Source organism: Coregonus clupeaformis, chromosome 37, assembly GCF_020615455.1.
Source record: "Coregonus clupeaformis isolate EN_2021a chromosome 37, ASM2061545v1, whole genome shotgun sequence".
In the NCBI taxonomy this organism is placed as follows: domain Eukaryota; kingdom Metazoa; phylum Chordata; class Actinopteri; order Salmoniformes; family Salmonidae; genus Coregonus; species Coregonus clupeaformis.
The window spans coordinates 32,453,925-32,471,582 of record NC_059228.1 but is presented as its reverse complement, the minus strand read 5'-3'; the positions used below and the strand labels follow the sequence as shown (position 1 = coordinate 32,471,582).

General features: G+C 43.2%; 1 protein-coding gene and 1 non-coding gene across 2 annotated transcripts in view; both read left to right on the top strand.

Annotated features, from left to right (window-relative positions):
- The window catches only part of LOC121553358 (D-ribitol-5-phosphate cytidylyltransferase), a 35,302-nt gene extending 27,447 nt beyond the window's left edge, over positions 1 to 7,855 (top strand). The window contains exon 10 of the mRNA XM_041866403.2: positions 7,395 to 7,855. Coding sequence (XP_041722337.2) covers positions 7,395 to 7,499 — 105 coding nt within the window. The 3' untranslated portion in view covers positions 7,500 to 7,855. The remainder of the gene's footprint in view (positions 1 to 7,394) is intronic.
- Positions 7,856 to 8,125: 270 nt separating this feature from the next.
- On the top strand, positions 8,126 to 8,180 carry LOC121553793. Its single transcript, XR_005997579.1, has one exon. It is a non-coding gene; the product is annotated as a U7 small nuclear RNA (small nuclear RNA).
- The last annotated feature ends 9,478 nt before the right edge of the window (positions 8,181 to 17,658 follow it).

Below are 17,658 nucleotides of genomic sequence, written 5' to 3'. Positions count from 1 at the left end.
CTATATACAGAAAGTAGAAAATAACATGGCTATATACAGGAAGTAGAAAATAACATGGCTATATACAGGGAGTAGAAAATAACATGGCTATATACAGGAAGTAGAAAATAACATGGCTATATACAGGAAGTAGAAAATAACATGGCTATATACAGGAAGTAGAAAATAACATGGCTATATACAGGAAGTAGAAAATAACATGGCTATATACAGGGAGTAGAAAATAACATGTCTATATACAGGGAGTAGAAAATAACATAGCTATATACAGGGAGTAGAAAATAACATGGCTATATACAGGGAGTAGAAAATAACATGGCTATATACAGGGAGTAGAAAATGACATGGCTATATCCAGGAAGTACCTGTTGTGTGTCTGTGTGTGTGTCTTGAGTGCATGTGCTCGTAACAATGGGCCAGATAGGGCCTCATTAGTGAGAGGGGTTTATGCATCCTGCAGCGCCAGCAGTAGAAAGAAGAGAGGAGGGGAGCACTGAACAGACAGAGATTCTGCCAATGACAGAAAGGTTTAGTGGGTGAGCTAGGGTCAGGAGAGGTTCCCGCCATGTCTGTCAAGCCCATCCAGAGTAACTTGAGTGAGCTGCGGTTACTTGAGTGAACTGCCATTATTTATGCCTCGGTTTCCTCTTTCTGTCATCGGATAGGCCTACATTTCAATCTGAAACCAGTTATACAGTGTGTTCAGAAAGTATTCAGACACCTTCACTTTTTCCACATTTTGTTACATTACAGCCTTTTTTTCTCATCAATCTAAACACAATACCCCATAATGACAAAGCAAAAACAGGTTTTTAGATTTTTTGCAAATGTATTACAAAAAAAAACTGAAATATTACATTTACATAAGTATTTAGACCCTTTACTCAGTACTTTGTTGAAGCACCTTTGGCAGCGATTACAGCCTCCAGTCTTCTTGGGTATGACGCTACAAGCTTGGCACACCTGTATTTGGGGAGTTTCTCCCATTCTTCTCTGCAGAGCCTCACAAGCTCTGTCAGGTTAGATGGGGAGCATCGCTGCACAGCTATTTTTAGGTCTCTCCAGAGATGTTAGATTGGGTTCAAGTCCGGGCTCTGGCTTGGCCACTCAAGGACATTCAGAGACTTGTCCCGAAGCCACTCCTGCGTTGTCTTGGCTGTGTGCTTATGGTCGTTGTCCTGTTGGAAGGTGAACCTTCGCCCCAGTCTGAGGTCTGAGGTCCTGAGCGCTCTGGAGCAGGTTTTCATCAAGGATCTCGCTGTACTTTGCTCCGTTCATCTTTCCCTCGATCCTGACTAGTCTCCCAGTCTAGGAAGTGTATTGGTGGTTCCAAACTTCTTCCATTTAAGAATGTCATGCAATAAAATGCAAATTAATTACTTAAATCATACAATGTCTGAGTGGCGCAGTGGTCAAATTAATTACTTAAATCATAGGCTCCTGAGTGGCGCAGTGGTCTAAGGCACTGCATCGCAGTGCTAACTGTGCCACTAGAGATCCTGGTTCGAATCCAGGCTCTGTCGCAGCCGGCCGCGACCGGGAGACTCATGGGCGGCGCACAATTGGCCCAGCGTCGTCCAGGGTAGGGGAGGGAATGGCCGGCAGGGATGTAGCTCAGTTGATAGAGCATGGCGTTTGCAATGCCAGGGTTGTGGGTTCGATTCCCACGGGGGGCCAGTATAAAAAAATATGTATTCACTAAACTGTAAGTCGCTCTGGATAAGAGCGTCTGCTAAATGACTAAAATGTAAATGTAAATGTGATTTTCTGGATTTTTGTTTTAGATTCCATCTCTCACAGTTGAAGTGTACCTATGATAAAAATTACAGACCTCTACATGCTTTGTAAGTAGGAAAACCTGCAAAATCGGCAGTGTATCAAATACTTGTTCTCCCCACTGTAAATACTTTCCGAATCAAATTATTATATTCATTGTTTTGTTGGTTTTCTCCCACAGTAGTAGGCGACAGCGGCGACAGCCGGCGACAGTTGTGTCCACTCAAAGCTGTAGTGACTTCAAATGGACTCAATTCTTGCTCATGTACCAGAGAGCGACTAGTTGATTTAATAATGCGTTGTTATATTTCAAAGGCATGTATTTCCCGAGTGGAAATAGTTAAACGCAAAGGCTTAGACGGGGCTTATAACTTTGATCCTCCTTGGTGATCTCCAGTTGCTTTCTCTTGATTCCTCTCTTTTTTCATTTTCCAGCAGGCAGACTTGTCATGTTGCGCTCATAACCAAACAGACCTCGTTAAGGGGAGTGATCATTAGCCTGGTGGTTAGATGGGCTGAGATTGTAGCTGTCTCAAATGAGCCCACGTCATGGCACTATACTGTTAAAGTTTTCCCAGACTTTCCCTTAGACGATGCACTTGAGTGGTAAATAATGGACTAATGAACAGGTTCATAACATTTATCATCCTCATAGTCCACTAATGCCTCGAAACACATGGAACATTCTGGAATTGTTCCCTGTGATGAACTGATTGCCATTGCCTTTTTTAAGAAGTTATTTTTCTGAATTAGATTGAAGACGGTTTGAGATAAAAAAAACAAAAGAATGCATTGGTGATTACTTATGGTGCAAAAGAAGGGGAAGAGTTGCAATCAGATTTCCTAGAATGCTTTGATATCTCGCAAAGCTTTGGCTCCCAATCTCTGACAAACCAACGTGTATTTCTGTAATGGAGGAATATCCAGTCAACGTTGGGGTAAACGAGTGCATTTGCTGCCATATTCAGTTGACTGCTCACAGATGTATTGGCTCCCATCCTCATTGCCCAACCTGGTCTCCGAGCATTTTGTATTATTCTGTATGTAAATCCGGGACACTTGATTTAGTATGAAACGCTATGTTTCATATGGTGTGTATTAATTGGTGGATGTCCATCACCCATTGTATGGTATGTTACAAATTACAATTTGTATTATATGTAAAGAATTTCCTAAATGCATAATATGTTATGAATTTGTAAAACGTACAATATGTTACGAGTTCTAACGAGGTGGCTACTGTAGCTAGCTGGCTATCGTTAGCTAGGCTAGGAGTTAGGGTTAGGGTTAAGTTTAGGAGTTAGGTTAAAGGGTTAAGGTTAGGGTTAGGGGAAGGGTTAGCTAAAAGGGTTAAGGTTAGGGGAAGAATTAGCTAAAATGGTTAGGGTTAGGGGAAGGTTTAGCTAACATGCTAATTAGTTGCAAAGTAGCTAAAAAGTAGTAAATCATTGAAAGGTTTCTAATTAGCTAAAATTGTCCGTGATGAGATTCGAAATGGCAACCTTTAGGTTGCTAGACTTTAGCGTTATACCCCCACCCATCCGCCCTGACCAACCACCCTACTTTAGTTTTTGCCTTAAGTAACCATCTGTCTTATGTAACCATACCAAACATAATATATCTTACTTATTTGAGTTCACAGAATTACGTTTACTATGTAACGTCTAGTCTATGAGACCAGGCTGCATTGCCAAGTACAAGTAATTAAAGGGATGCATTACATTTACATTTACATTTAAGTCATTTAGCAGACGCTCTTATCCAGAGCGACTTACAGTTAGTGAGTGCATACATCATTTGTTGTGCATGAGTTCATCTGACTCTGGGGAAGTAGATAAAGCGCTTAATTGCCAAAATCCAGAAGTATCCCTTTAAGTAAAAGAACAATGACTTTGGTACATCTTAAATAAAAACAGGAGAGACTAATTTTTTTAAATTCCCTGTGCTTTTAAAATCAGGGCCAAATGTAAATATAAAAACTTAATAGGCATACACAGGAAAAGCTGAAATGAAATACTCCTGGAGCCTGCTCAAAGCTATCATATTTTGACTCCATTATGACTTTGTGTTGCTTTAATCAATAGATGATTGCTGATCCGTCTAGCAGCAGTTGTAGCCTCGGATCCCCTCTTGGTGTGGTTAATGCTTGTCATCTGACTCCCCAACACTGGTTCTGATTAGGGAGTTGCTCCAGGAGTTCTGGATCCTAGTGATCAGTCACATTAACCACGGTCAGGCCTGATTCCATGGTTGCTGCTCTGAGCGCTCTCACACCTCACCACGTACATTCCCCTGCGCCCCTACACGTCTTTTAGGTCTGGTCACTGATAACGTTTCATCTGAATAATACCCAGGAGGGGCTGAATTATAAAGGTTTCTATTACAATTTTACACAATGAATTCAAACAACAATCCAATTACAAGTCATTCCACTGGGAGATGAGTGCAGACACCAACTCCTTGTGACTCTGAGGCTGTCCTAATATGGACACCGTTGCAATAGATTAAGCACTATAGGTACACAAACGAGTAGTCACTCTAACAATCATTCAAATCAATTCAAACATGTGGAGAACGTAAGTCTTTAATGAAATCTCATTTCATCACAGTTTCCAATGCTTCGTGACTAGGCTGATATTCAAACTCATGAGGTCCAATGTGAAATTGACCAGGCTGAGGATAGAGTGGTGATCAGTGGTGGAACAGGACAGCAGCACCATAGTTCTCTAAACACTGCTGGGTCTGAAAGACAGAAACCAGCCTTATCCCAATGCTTAGGCCTCATCAAGCAACTATTAACCCAAACCGGGAGTCACTTACTGATGTCAGGAATGGAAAAGGGAGTGAAAATCCATTTAAAAAATCAATTTGCAGGCAGCCTGGAAAAAACACACTGCACAGAGGAATCATGAAAGCAAACGACCACAACAGTAGAGAGTCTTTAAAAGCAGTGGGACCCTAGCCTGTTAGATCAGACAGACACAAACATTATGTCTGTAGTTGAACGTGTGGTTTGCTGCAGATCTGTGTACTCCGAGCATGTGCTGACCAACTGGCAAGTGTCTTCACTGACATTTTCAACATGTCCCTGACTGAGTCTGTAATACCAACATGTTTCAAGCAGACCACCATAGTCCCCGTGCCCAAGGACTCTAAGATAACCTGCCTAAATGACTACCGACCCGTAGCACTGACGTCTGTAGCCATGAAGTGCTTTGAAAGGCTGGTCATGGCTCACATCAACAGCATTATCCCAGAAACCCTAGACCCACTCCAATTTGCATACCGCCCCAACAGATCCACAGATGATGCAATCTCTATTGAACTCCACACTGCCCTTTCCCACCTGGACAAGAGGAACACCTACGTGAGAATGCTATTCATTGACTACAGCTCAGCATTCAACACCATAGTGCCCTCTAAGCTCATCACTAAGCTAAGGATCCTGGGACTAAACACCTCCCTCTGCAACTGGATCCTGGACTTCCTGACGGGCCGCCCCCAGGTGGTAAGGGTAGGTAACAACACATCTGCCACACTGATCCTCAACACGGGGGCCCCTCAGGGGTGCGTGCTCAGTCCCCTCCTGTACTCTCTGTTCACCCATGACTGCATGGCCAGGCACGACTCCAACACCATCATTAAGTTTGCCGACGACACAACAGTGGTAGGCCTGATCACCGACAACGATGAGACAGCCTATAGGGAGGAGGTCAGAGACCTGGCCGTGTGGTGCCAAGACAACAACCTCTCCCTCAACGTGACCAAGACAAAGGAGATGATTGTGGACTACAGGAAAAAAAGAGGACTGAGCACGCCCCCATTCTCATCGACGGGGCTGTAGTGGAACAGGTTGAGAGCTTCAAGTTCCTTGGTGTCCACATCACCAACAAACTATCATGGTCCAAACACACCAAGACAGTCGTGAAGAGGGCACGACAAAGCCTATTCCCCCTCAGGAGACTGAAAAGATTTGGCATGGGTCCTCAGATCCTCAAAAAATTCTACAGCTGCACCATCGAGAGCATCCTGACTGGTTGCATCACCACCTGGTATGGCAACTGCTTGGCCTCCGACCGCAAGGCACTACAGAGGGTAGTGCGTACGGCCCAGTTCATCACTGGGGCCAAGCTTCCTGCCATCCAGGACCTCTATACCAGGCGGTGTCAGAGGAAGGCCCTCAAAATTGTAAAAGACTCCAGCCACCCTAGTCATAGACTGTTCTCTCTGCTACCGCACGGCAAGCGGTACCGGAGTGCCAAGTCTAGGTCCAAAAGACTTCTCAACAGCTTCTACCCCCAAGCCATAAGACTCCTGAACAAGCTAATCATGGCTACCCGGACTATTTGCACTGCCCCCCCACCCCATCCTTTTTACGCTGCTGCTACTCTGTTAATTATTTATGCATAGTCACTTTAACTCTACCCACATGTACATATTACCTCAACTAGCCGGTGCCCCCGCACATTGACTCTGCAACGGTACCCCCCTGTATATATAGCCTCCCTACTGTTATTTTATTTTACTTCTGCTCTTTTTTTTCTCAACACTTTTTTTGTTGTTGTTTTATTTTTACTTTTTTGTTAAAAATAAATGCACTGTTGGTTAAGGGCTGTAAGTAAGCATTTCACTGTGATGTCTGCACCTGTTGTATTCGGCGCATGTGACCAATAAAATTTGATTTAGATTTGATCTGTCCAGTATCATGCACTGTAAACTGTAAAGAATGCCCTCGCTCGGGCTTACGAGTGCAACGGGACCTGTAATTCAGAAACACACATTAGAAAAAATCATATAGAGGTTTAATTTTGAAGTTGTCCCTTTTCAAATTGCTTCCGTCTGTTAATTGAACTCGCGTGAAATAACATGTGGGCAACGATAATTTCCCCACCCACCCTGCGAATGGGAATTCTTAACAAAATTTGATTTAGGAGAATTTTGATGTTTTCACTCAATGTTTGTTTGGCCGATTTATGGACATGCATTTTTACATTATATTTTTGTCATTTAGCAGACGCTCTTATCCAGAGCGACTTACTGTTAGTGAGTGCATACATTTTGCATACTGGCCCCCCGTGGGAACCGAACCCACAACCCTGGCGTTGCAAGCGCCATGCTCTACCAACTGAGCTACAGGAGGAATACTATACTCAGCCTGGTCAATTTCACATTGGACCTCATGAGTTTGAACATGCGGTAGGCATTACAACACCGGAGAACGTGAGAAGGGCTGCTTTTCCAGGGAGGAATCCTCCTAAGAGACAATGGACTCGACATGGGAGGTTCTGTGTAAGACACGGTTTCTGTCGATCACAAGGCTTCTGGTGTGATCCCAGCAGGTTGTGTGAGTCTGAATATCGATGGGTATACTTGGTGGATTGTACTGTTTTTGTCTGTTCTTAAGGAGCTCAAAGGGCTGTGTATTATATTTGAACAGTCAAACACGTGTGAAGCAGATCCTCCCCACTGTGATTGGTTGGATGGATCAGGATATGCACCAGCACAGCATGTCTGTCTGTGGATCAGATTATGCAGACGATCCAAACACCATCTCTCTGTATGTCTGTATGCACTGAGGATCCTAACAGTGCCTCTCTTTATGTATGTGCATGCTGCAGGAGGCTACACTTTGGGGGCGGTCAGTGGAGAGGGTGGCCCAGATGTCATGTGCTCTGATCCGGGACAGAAGCCCCGCCCTGACAGGACAGCTGCTCCAGGCGTGAGCCAACCCGGAAGAGCAGACCACTTCATCCAGCCTCGCCTCGGACCACCCTTATCACTACCCACCTACGGCTTGGCCACAAGGTGTGTTTGAGAAACACTCCAAGCCTTCAAACTCTGTGTATGGCGTGAACTGCACTAGAAAAAGGAACAGTGTGATGGATTGGGAAGAGTTTAACATGAGACGGGTGTATATGGAGACAGTTTGCTTTGCAAGTGTGTGAGACTGTCTATAATCCTACGGTCTGAGACTTCAAACAGTACTGCGTTTCATTCACATGAAGAAATACTACAGTTTACTATAGAATACTACAGTACTTACTATAGAATTCTGTAGTAAACTATAGTACAATATACTACACACTGTAGTATCCCTCGATCATGTGTAGTACTTACTATAGAATGTTGTAGAATACTATAGTAAATACTACAGTAATGTCCGCAAAAACACTACAGTCCGCAAAAACACTATGCTTTTTTAACATTAGTAAATACTACCGTATTTAATTTGCATATACCGTGCCCATTACCCTCCCCACCCATAATTGTGTTCCCTACAGGTTATAGAAAAGAGCAGAAGCTCTGAATTATCCAATCAGACCCCAGTCCTACCTACCTACAGGTTATGGAAAATTAGCTCTTTTAGTATTTCTCCAATAGGTTTCCTGAAGGAGAAAGCCTCCACTTCTATGTAAAAGATAATAAAACAAAAACACTATAGTAAATACTACAGTAATGTCTGCAAAAACACCACAGTAAATACTACAGTATACTACAGTCTGCAAAAACACAACAGGAAATACTACAGTATACTACAATCTTCAAAAACGCTACATTAATTACTATAGTATATACTACAGTTTTCTTTTACTACAGTATTGATACTATAGTTAACTGTATATAATACAGATTACTACAGTATACTACACTCAATACTATAGTATTTATACAATAGTATACTATAAAAAAAATGTGGGATGGTCTCTAGATCACTGGATAAAGGTGCTGCTGAATGGAGGAGAGGAGTTGACATCTACTGTATACATGTGGGATTTTGTACTGCCGTGTTTGAGTGGAGGTATAAAATGAGTGCCACATGTAAATGTTATTAAAAGATTGCTTTCAATAAAATGACTTTTCTTTTCATTTTAGCCATCACATAAATTCTTTGTTTTGATTATGCTATGACCGCAACATTGGGGGTTCGCAGACCACCTCGGACATCTCACTCTCCCTTTGGTTTCAGTGCTGTATCAACCATTTTGTAGAGAATCTCCCTATGGCATTATAATGACACAATCCCTATGGTTGCATATTCCATTCAAATGGATACAGTAGCACAGACCTTACATCAGTGTTTCTGGTAAATATACAGAACATGATAGGGACAATGTAATTGCTTTGTCTGAGACCCCACACATCAGTTGAGCCCATAATGAAGCAGCTTAGTCCTATTGAAGCTCCTGCTTCCTCACAGTAACTCCCTGGAGCTGTATGGACTAATCATACATAGTAAGATGGGGCCCAAGGCAATAGTCTATCATCCTACTGTAAGTCTTTAAGTGAGGCATAGTTCAAAGGTACACAGAATCCAGGGTATTAGTGTAACCTTGTTTATCCCTCCTCTCAGTCAGCCTTCACTCACACCTGTGTGCGTGTGAGAACGTGTAGGCTACACGTTGGCTACAGTATGTGTGTGTGCTTGTGAGAACGTGTGTGTGTGTATGTTGTAAGTGTGCTTGTGAGAACGTGTGTGTTTGTGAAAGAGAGACGTCCCAGAGAGAGAACAAGGATTCCCTCAGCTTAATGTTTTTCCTCACAGGAGTGGAAGAAAGCCTCAACATCAAAGGGCTTTTTACTCTTGATCCCAGCACATTCCACAGCACACCGTACCGAGGTGGAGAGCGATTGGTTTTGTTGTTGCTTTGTATGTGCCATTTACACTTCCATGGCGGATCTGATTTCCAACATTTTACATCCTCCATAATTGAGTGGAATTCCGACTGTTGAAGGAAGCTGCCTCGGGGAACGTCAGGATCACTATACTCTGCATGCTTCTAGACATGAGAGGGAATGTCTTAAAAAATATGTATAAACCTTGCTTCAGTTTTCAGAGGGAAGGTTTTATCATAATATGATGCTATTTGTGTTAAAACATTTTCTGCATGTGATTTGCTCATCTTTCAGTTCATTAGTTGATTGTCTGAGGACTAGACACTAAAATGTTAAAATGTAGACACTGATCAGAAAAGTTAGTGTACTCAGTTACATTATCGTTAATCTCTGAGGATATAGGGACACCTGGTGGATAATCATGGTACAGCATGAGCTCTTTAGAGTTGTAGTTTGTTCATTCTCCACAAGGGACTCTCATTGAGCTCACTTCCATTAGGGTATTTGCTGTAGCACAGCATTTCCCAACCCTGCTCCTCGAATACCCCCAACCAGGGGCGTAACTTTCACTGGGGATGGGGGGACATGTCCCCCCCACATTCTGAAATTGCAATTTTGTCCCTCCCAGTTGTATCATTTGAATGTGATACAAAACGAGGCAACTGTGTGCTTTAGGACCATGCAGATACCTCCGAGTGGTCGGGTAGGCTGTTTGGAGTGTTTATCCGACTGGATGAAAAAATTATAATAATATTATATCCCCCCCACTTCTAAAACCAAAGTTGCGCCCCTGCCCCCAACAGTACACACACATTTTCATTGTAGCCCTGGACAAACACAGCTCTTTCAACTCATTGAGGGCTTGATGATTAGTTGACAAGTTGAATCAGGTGTGTTTGTCTGGGGCTACCATAAAAATGTGTACTGTTGGGTACTGGAGGACCAGGGTTGGGAAACACTGCTGTAGTACATTTAGCTTTAAACAGTTGTACAGGCAATAAACATTATTTTTATTTTGTAAAATAAGTGTGATCACTGATCTTTATCTCTAATTAGTTATCAAAATATATATGGTTATTTGGTAATCAGTGTTTCTGATCTAGACACCTTGGCTTAGCCTCTCCCTCCTTTAGCCTCATGGTTCCAGTCTCATGGTCTACCAGACTGCGTCTGGCTGAAATCACAGTCATAGTCATTTGTTATGTCTGAGCAGACCTAGTTTTAATCTAGGCAGATATCGAGACCACGGCCACCACATCGCAGAGATAGGAAGGTTTTTCACTGTTATTCACTGTTTCACAGAGCTGAATAGGATAACTAACACAGCTCCCACTAAATGGGGGTCTGTAGGTCTGCCAGACCCAGACAGCCAGTCATCACCCTCACCAGCCAACCGCAGGTTTGATTATGGCCTTGGCATGTGTGTGCGTGCATGCGCGTGTGCGTGTGAGAAAGAGTGTGTGTGTGTGTGTGTGAGTTTGCGTTTGTATGAGCGCTTGTGTGTGTGCGTGCTAGAGTTTCCTCTAAACTTGGATCACTACTTGGATCAGTAAATTTAGGAACTCTGGGCCAGAGGGTCCCTTAGAATACAAAGCAGCAGAGAATACACCCACATACCACAAGAAAACCGTTCTTCCTGGATACTGAAAAACAAATATATCAAGGGTCAAAAGAGCAGTCAAAGTGTAGAGGATACCGTATACAGACGGGATGCACAGATCAATGTGTGTAGGATATATGGTGCCAAGTTCAACAGTGTTATTTACAGTCAGGAGGTGAGGTATTTAGTGAGCTGAACCCAGGTCAGTTCTGTTGAGTGCCACTTATGATGTCATTCAACATCTACAGTGCCATGCAAAAGTATTCATCCCCCTTGGTGTTTTTCCTATTTTGTTGCATTACAACCTGTAATTTAAATGGATTTTTATTTGGATTTCATGTAATGGACATACACAAAATAGTCCAAATTGGTGAAGTGAAATTAAAAAAATTACTTGTTTCAAAGAATTATAGAAAAAATAAATAACGGAAAAGTGATGCGTGCATATGTATTCACCCCCTTTGCTATGAAGACCCTAAATAAGATCTGGTGCAACCAGTTACCTTCAGAAGTCACATAATTTGTTAAATAAAGTCCTGTGTGCAATCTAAGTGTCACATGATCTGTCACATGATCTCAGTATATATACACCTGCTAAGCAAGGGGCACCACCAAGCAAGTGGCACCATGAAGACCAAGGAGGTCTCCAAACAGGTCAGGGACAAAGTTGTGGAGAAGGACAGATCAGGGTTGGGTTATAAAAATATACCCGAAACTTTGAACATCCCACAGAGCACCATTAAATCCATTATAAAAAAATTGAAAGAATATGGCACCACAACAAACCTGCCAAGAGAGGGCCGCCCACCAAAACTCACGGACCAGGCAAGGAGGGCATTAATCAGAGAGGCAACAAAGAGACCAAAGATAACCCTGAAGGAGCTGCAAAGCTCTACAGCGGAGATTGGAGTATCTGTCCATAGGCCCACTTTATGCCGTACACTCCACAGAGCTGGGCTTTTGGTGAACACGTTTGGTGTTCACCAAAAGGCATGTGGGAGACTCCCCAAACATATGGAAGAAGGTACTCTGGTCAGATGAGACAAAAATTGAGCTTTTTGGCCATCAAGGAAAACGCTATGTCTGGCGCAAACCCAACACCTCTCATCACCCCAAGAACACCATCCCCACAGTGAAGCATGGTGGTGGCAGCATCATGCTGTGGGGATGTTTTTAATCGGCAGGGACTGGGAAACTGGTCAGAATTGAAGGAATGATGGATGGCGCTAAATACAGGGAAATTCTTGAGGGAAACCTGTTTCAGTCTTCCAGAGATTTGAGACTGGGACGGAGGTTCACCTTCCAGCAGGACAATGACCCTAAGCATACTGCTAATGCAACACTTGATTGGTTTAAGGGGAAACATTTAAATGTCTTGGAATGGCCTAGTCAAAGCCCCGACTTCAATCCAATTGAGAATCTATGGTCCAATTTGAAGGAGCTGGAGCAGTTTTGCCTTGAAGAATGGGCAGAAATCCCAGTGGCTAGATAAGCCAAGCTTATAGAGACATACCCCAAGAGACTTGCAGCTGTGATTGCTGCCAAAGGCGGCTCTACAAAGTATTGACTTTGTTTTTTTGTCTTATTTCTTGTTTGTTTCACAACAAAAAATATTTTGAATCTTCAAAGTGGTAGGCATGTTGTGTAAATCAAATGATACAAACCCCCCAAAAATCAATTTTAATTCCAGGTTGTAAGGCAACAAAATAGGAAAAATGCCAAGGGGGGTTAAAACTTTCGCAAGCCACTATAGATCCTCACTAAAGCTATTATGAGAGGCACAAAACATAGCTGCAGGAAGTAGGGGTGCTGAGGGTGCTGAAAAATCAGAATAAAAAATATATTTTAATAAAATATACTAGTTCTGTATTAGCGAACCAATAAAACCATCGGTAGCACGGTATAGTCCTCCTATAGCTCAGATGGTAGAGCATGGCGCTTGCAACGAAAGGGTTGTGGGTTCGATTCCCATGGGGGGCCAGTATGAAAAATGTATGCACTCACTAACTGTAAGTCGCTCTGGATAAGAGCGTCTGCTAAATGACTAAAACGTAAATGCAAATGTAAAAAGACACACAACATTCAGTAGGGTCAGCATTTTTGCATACATCAATACTGCCATCTAGTGGAGTGAAGTGTGTGAATTATAATTAATATTAAAATTAAAATTAATAATTAATTAATAATTAATTAATAATTGAGGTGATTGAGGTAGTTTATCCAAACTGGTTATAATTACAACAATCACCAGTGCTTGGGCCAACCAATGCAAACAGTATCTATCATCATTCAGTACCACTGCATGGTTGTTGTCTCAGGGTTGGTTATAAACACACAATGACCACAGTTATGGGATCAACTATATTGCTCTATGGGGGGGTGTATGAAAGACTGACATGGAGGGTTACATTTTCCAGTATACAACACATTTATCAAAATCAACCAGATAAATGAGAAAATGATTGAGGTGAGATTAAAGTGAAATGAGTGTGGGGAATGAGTATAAACTGAGTGCTGATGATGTAAATGGTTAACACAAAGAGCAGACAGAGTAACACAACTTATAGTGGGTATAAGGCTCCAGTTCTGTCTTATGCTCATTTGCACCTAGAGAGAATATATTGAACATAGCTGTAAGAAGAGATACAGAGAATCGCGCCGCGTGTGTGTGAGTGAGGGAGACACTCACACACTACATCTGTAATGTAGACATTCACACCCTATGGACCATTACCTTTTACTCAAACAGCCATGTGTTTACAGCTACACACACATCCGGTGTGCTCGCCATGCTGTCTCAGCCCTCTACAAATATTGCACTTAAGACACTCTTCTTCCAATAACTCCTCAAAACACTCCTTTCCACTTCACACTTCTCCAAATTCTGTTGATAACACTCATTTGTCTCCCCCCTCTCTCTGTATAAACATTGAATAATATTTGTCTTCAGTGATTTTTCGGTAACTTTTAAAGCGTTGCCTTTTCTTTCCTTCCCTCACTCCCTCCATCCCACCCTCTCTCCCTTAAGTCCTGTATGGTCTCTGCTTTTCACCACATAAATTCATTCCACATTCTCTCTCGCAGAGCTGTCACTAGTCCACACATGCAGTGAGCTTTATAGATGAGAATCAGCAGGGTATCAGCTCTCTGATGGGTTCCTATGAAACTGGAGGAAACAGAGACTCAGGCAGAAAGTGTTGAAGTATTGTCTGACATCAGCCCCAGCCCTGGCCTGTCACATTCCCCACTGTGCTCAACGCACATGGCTTTGGGTAGGTCCAGGAGTTTCACCAGACCACATGACATGACCAGGAAAGATTCTTGGCCCTAGTTATAGCCTGGCCTCAGTGGAGGCTGCTGAAGGGAGGACGGCTCATAATAATGGCTGGAATGGAGTGAATGGAATAGCATCAAACACATGGAAACCATTTGTTTGATGTATTTGATATCATTACACTTATTCCGCTCCAGCCATTACCACGAGCCCGTCCTCCCCAATTAAGGTGCCACCAACCTCCTGTGCCTAGCCTGCATGTCCCATCCCCCACTGTGTTCAATTCACATGGCCATGGGTGTAAAGCCAGGAGTTTTACCTGCATGTGAACTGACAAGGAAATATTCTGGGCCCCAGTTACAGCCTAAACCAGTGTTTCCCAGGCTTCTCCTTGAGTATCCCGAGGCAGTTCCACTTATTTGATTTATTCCAGTAATAGCACACCTGATTCAAATAGTCAACTATTCATCAAACCCATCATTAGTTGAATCAGGTGTGCTATTGCTAGATTACATCAAACATGTGGAACTAGCTTGGGGTACTCGAGGAAAGGTTTGGGAAACAAACCTGATCCAAACTCATCCAAAAGACTCCATCAGCAGGAACGAGGTCCAGATCCAGCCGACATAGCAGCCCCATGCCAAGATCCTAGGGTGGGCTTGGTTTAGTAGAGTGAAGTGGTCTAAATTGGGCTCTGTGATTATCCGCCATTACGATTACCACCACAGGCCGGCCCTATCGCTCATCATGGCTGATTATTTGTATTTGGAAGGGTAGAAGTGCTCTGTCGTAGGTGGAGAGAGTGAGTCATGTATGTGGAAGGGGATATGGTGATGAACTTTACAAATGGGGATGTCCCTCTTATGTAAACTAAACAGCTGAGAAACCAAACAAAGGGAAGAGGACAATCATGAGGTCTAGGAGTTAGACTGGGATTAGGATGGCGGTCTACAGTTATTTCACTCAAGTGTGCTGTGTGTCATGGACTCTAGTCTAAACCACTCAGTTACAAATGGTCTTGCAGTAACTGCTATTCATATATATGGGGTAGTAGGAGAGTCTAATTGGACTGAATTTCTGGTAAAGTACATCACTTAGAAACGATTACATGTTTTACTGAATCCAATTTTGATGTGCGTTGTGATCTGTGCAATGATATGTGTGTGCGTGTGTGTGTGGGGAGACAGAGGGAAGAGAGAGCAGGGCAGAGAGAGAAAGAGAGAGCTGTGGACCTGACACTGGTTTTACCTGTGAGCTTTCTGTCACGGCAGGAGCTCCATCACTCTGACGGCCATGTTGCAAATCTGCATGCAATTCAGATGATGGAATATCAACATATTTCAAGGTATCTTCCCTCCTCTTCCGCCGGAGGAAGCAGTCATCTTTGTTGTTTTCTTTTCTCCTAAACTCCTTGGATGCCTCTCAATCAAGCACACCTTCAGTGAGTGTCGAGTTAAGTGAACACACACACCTATGCAAACTCTGTCACACTTTTAATTCCCATTGGTACAGAACTGAAAACATGAGAGCAGAACATGCATCAGGGCCTGAGCATATTCCCATTGGATTGCTGTGAAAGATTGTAACCATTTTCCAGATTAAACCCTCAAACCTAAAGCAACGTACTTTGTTATCATATCATAACCATGATTTGTATTATGCTTTGGGAAGAAATGACTAATAACACACAGTATCAGCCATCCATCTAGCCACCACACTGTGCAGCGTAACATCTTTGGAGAACTCTCTCAGTAGTCTACATGGAAAATGCTCTCCCTTTGGCAGCTCTCAGCGTCTCCCCAACATGATTTATGACTGAATCAGTCATACTGTTCACTTCCTCTGAGGGAAGTCTCCAGACATCGCTCTGACTTTTCTTCTACTGTCACGTCCCATTTAGATAGACAGCTCTGGGTGGAATTTAATGTGTGCCTTGTTGGCACATACAGTGGGGAGAACAAGTATTTGATACACTGCCGATTTTGCAGGTTTTCCTACTTACAAAGCATGTAGAGGTCTGTAATTTTTATCATAGGTACACTTCAACTGTGAGAGACGGAATCTAAAACAAAAATCCAGAAAATCACATTGTATGATTTTTAAGTAATTAATTTGCATTTTATTGCATGACATAAGTATTTGATCACCTACAAACCAGTAAGAATTCTGGCTCTCACAGACCTGTTAGTTTTTCTTTAAGAAACCCTCCTGTTCTCCACTCATTACCTGTATTAACTGCACCTGTTTGAACTCGTTACCTGTATAAAATACACCTGTCCACACATTCAATCAAACAGACTCCAACCTCTCCACAATGGCCAAGACCAGAGAGCTGTGTAAGGACATTAGGGATAAAATTGTAGACCTGCACAAGGCTGGGATGGGCTACAGGACAATAGGCAAGCAGCTTGGTGAGAAGGCAACAACTGTTGGCGCAATTATTAGAAAATGGAAGAAGTTCAATATGACGGTCAATCACCCTCGGTCTGGAGCTCCCTGCAAGAACTCACCTCGTGGGGCATCAATGATCATGAGGAAGGTGAGGGATCAGCCCAGAACTACACGGCAGGACCTGGTCAATGACCTGAAGAGAACTGGGACCACAGTCTCAAAGAAAACCATTAGTAACACACTACGCCGTCATGGATTAAAATCCTGCAGCGCACGCAAGGTCCCCCTGCTCAAGCCAGCGCATGTCCAGGCCTGTCTGAAGTTTGCCAATGACCATCTGGATGATCCAGAGGAGGAATGGGAGAAGGTCATGTGGTCTGATGAGACAAAAATAGAGCTTTTTGGTCTAAACTCCACTCACCGTGTTTGGAGGAAGAAGAAGGATGAGTACAACCCCAATAACACCATCCCAACCGTGAAGCATGGAGGTGGAAACATCATTCTTTGGGGATGCTTTTCTGCAAAGGGGACAGGACGACTGCACCGTATTGAGGGGAGGATGGATGGGGCCATGTATCGCGAGATCTTGGCCAACAACCTCCTTCCCTCAGTAAGAGCATTGAAGATGGGTCGTGGCTGGGTCTTCCAGCATGACAACGACCAGAAACACACAGCCAGGGCAACTAAAGAGTGGCTCCGTAAGAAGCATCTCAAGGTTCTGGAGTGGCCTAGCCAGTCTCCAGACCTGAACCCAATAGAAAATCTTTGGAGGGAGCTGAAAGTCTGTACTGCCCAGCGACAGCCCCGAAACCTGAAGGATCTGGAGAAGGTCTGTATGGAGGAGTGGGCCAAAATCCCTGCTGCAGTGTGTGCAAACCTGGTCAAGACCTACAGGAAACGTATGATCTCTGTAATTGCAAACAAAGGTTTCTGTACCAAATATACCAAGTTCTGCTTTTCTGATGTATCAAATACTTATGTCATGCAATAAAATACAAATTAA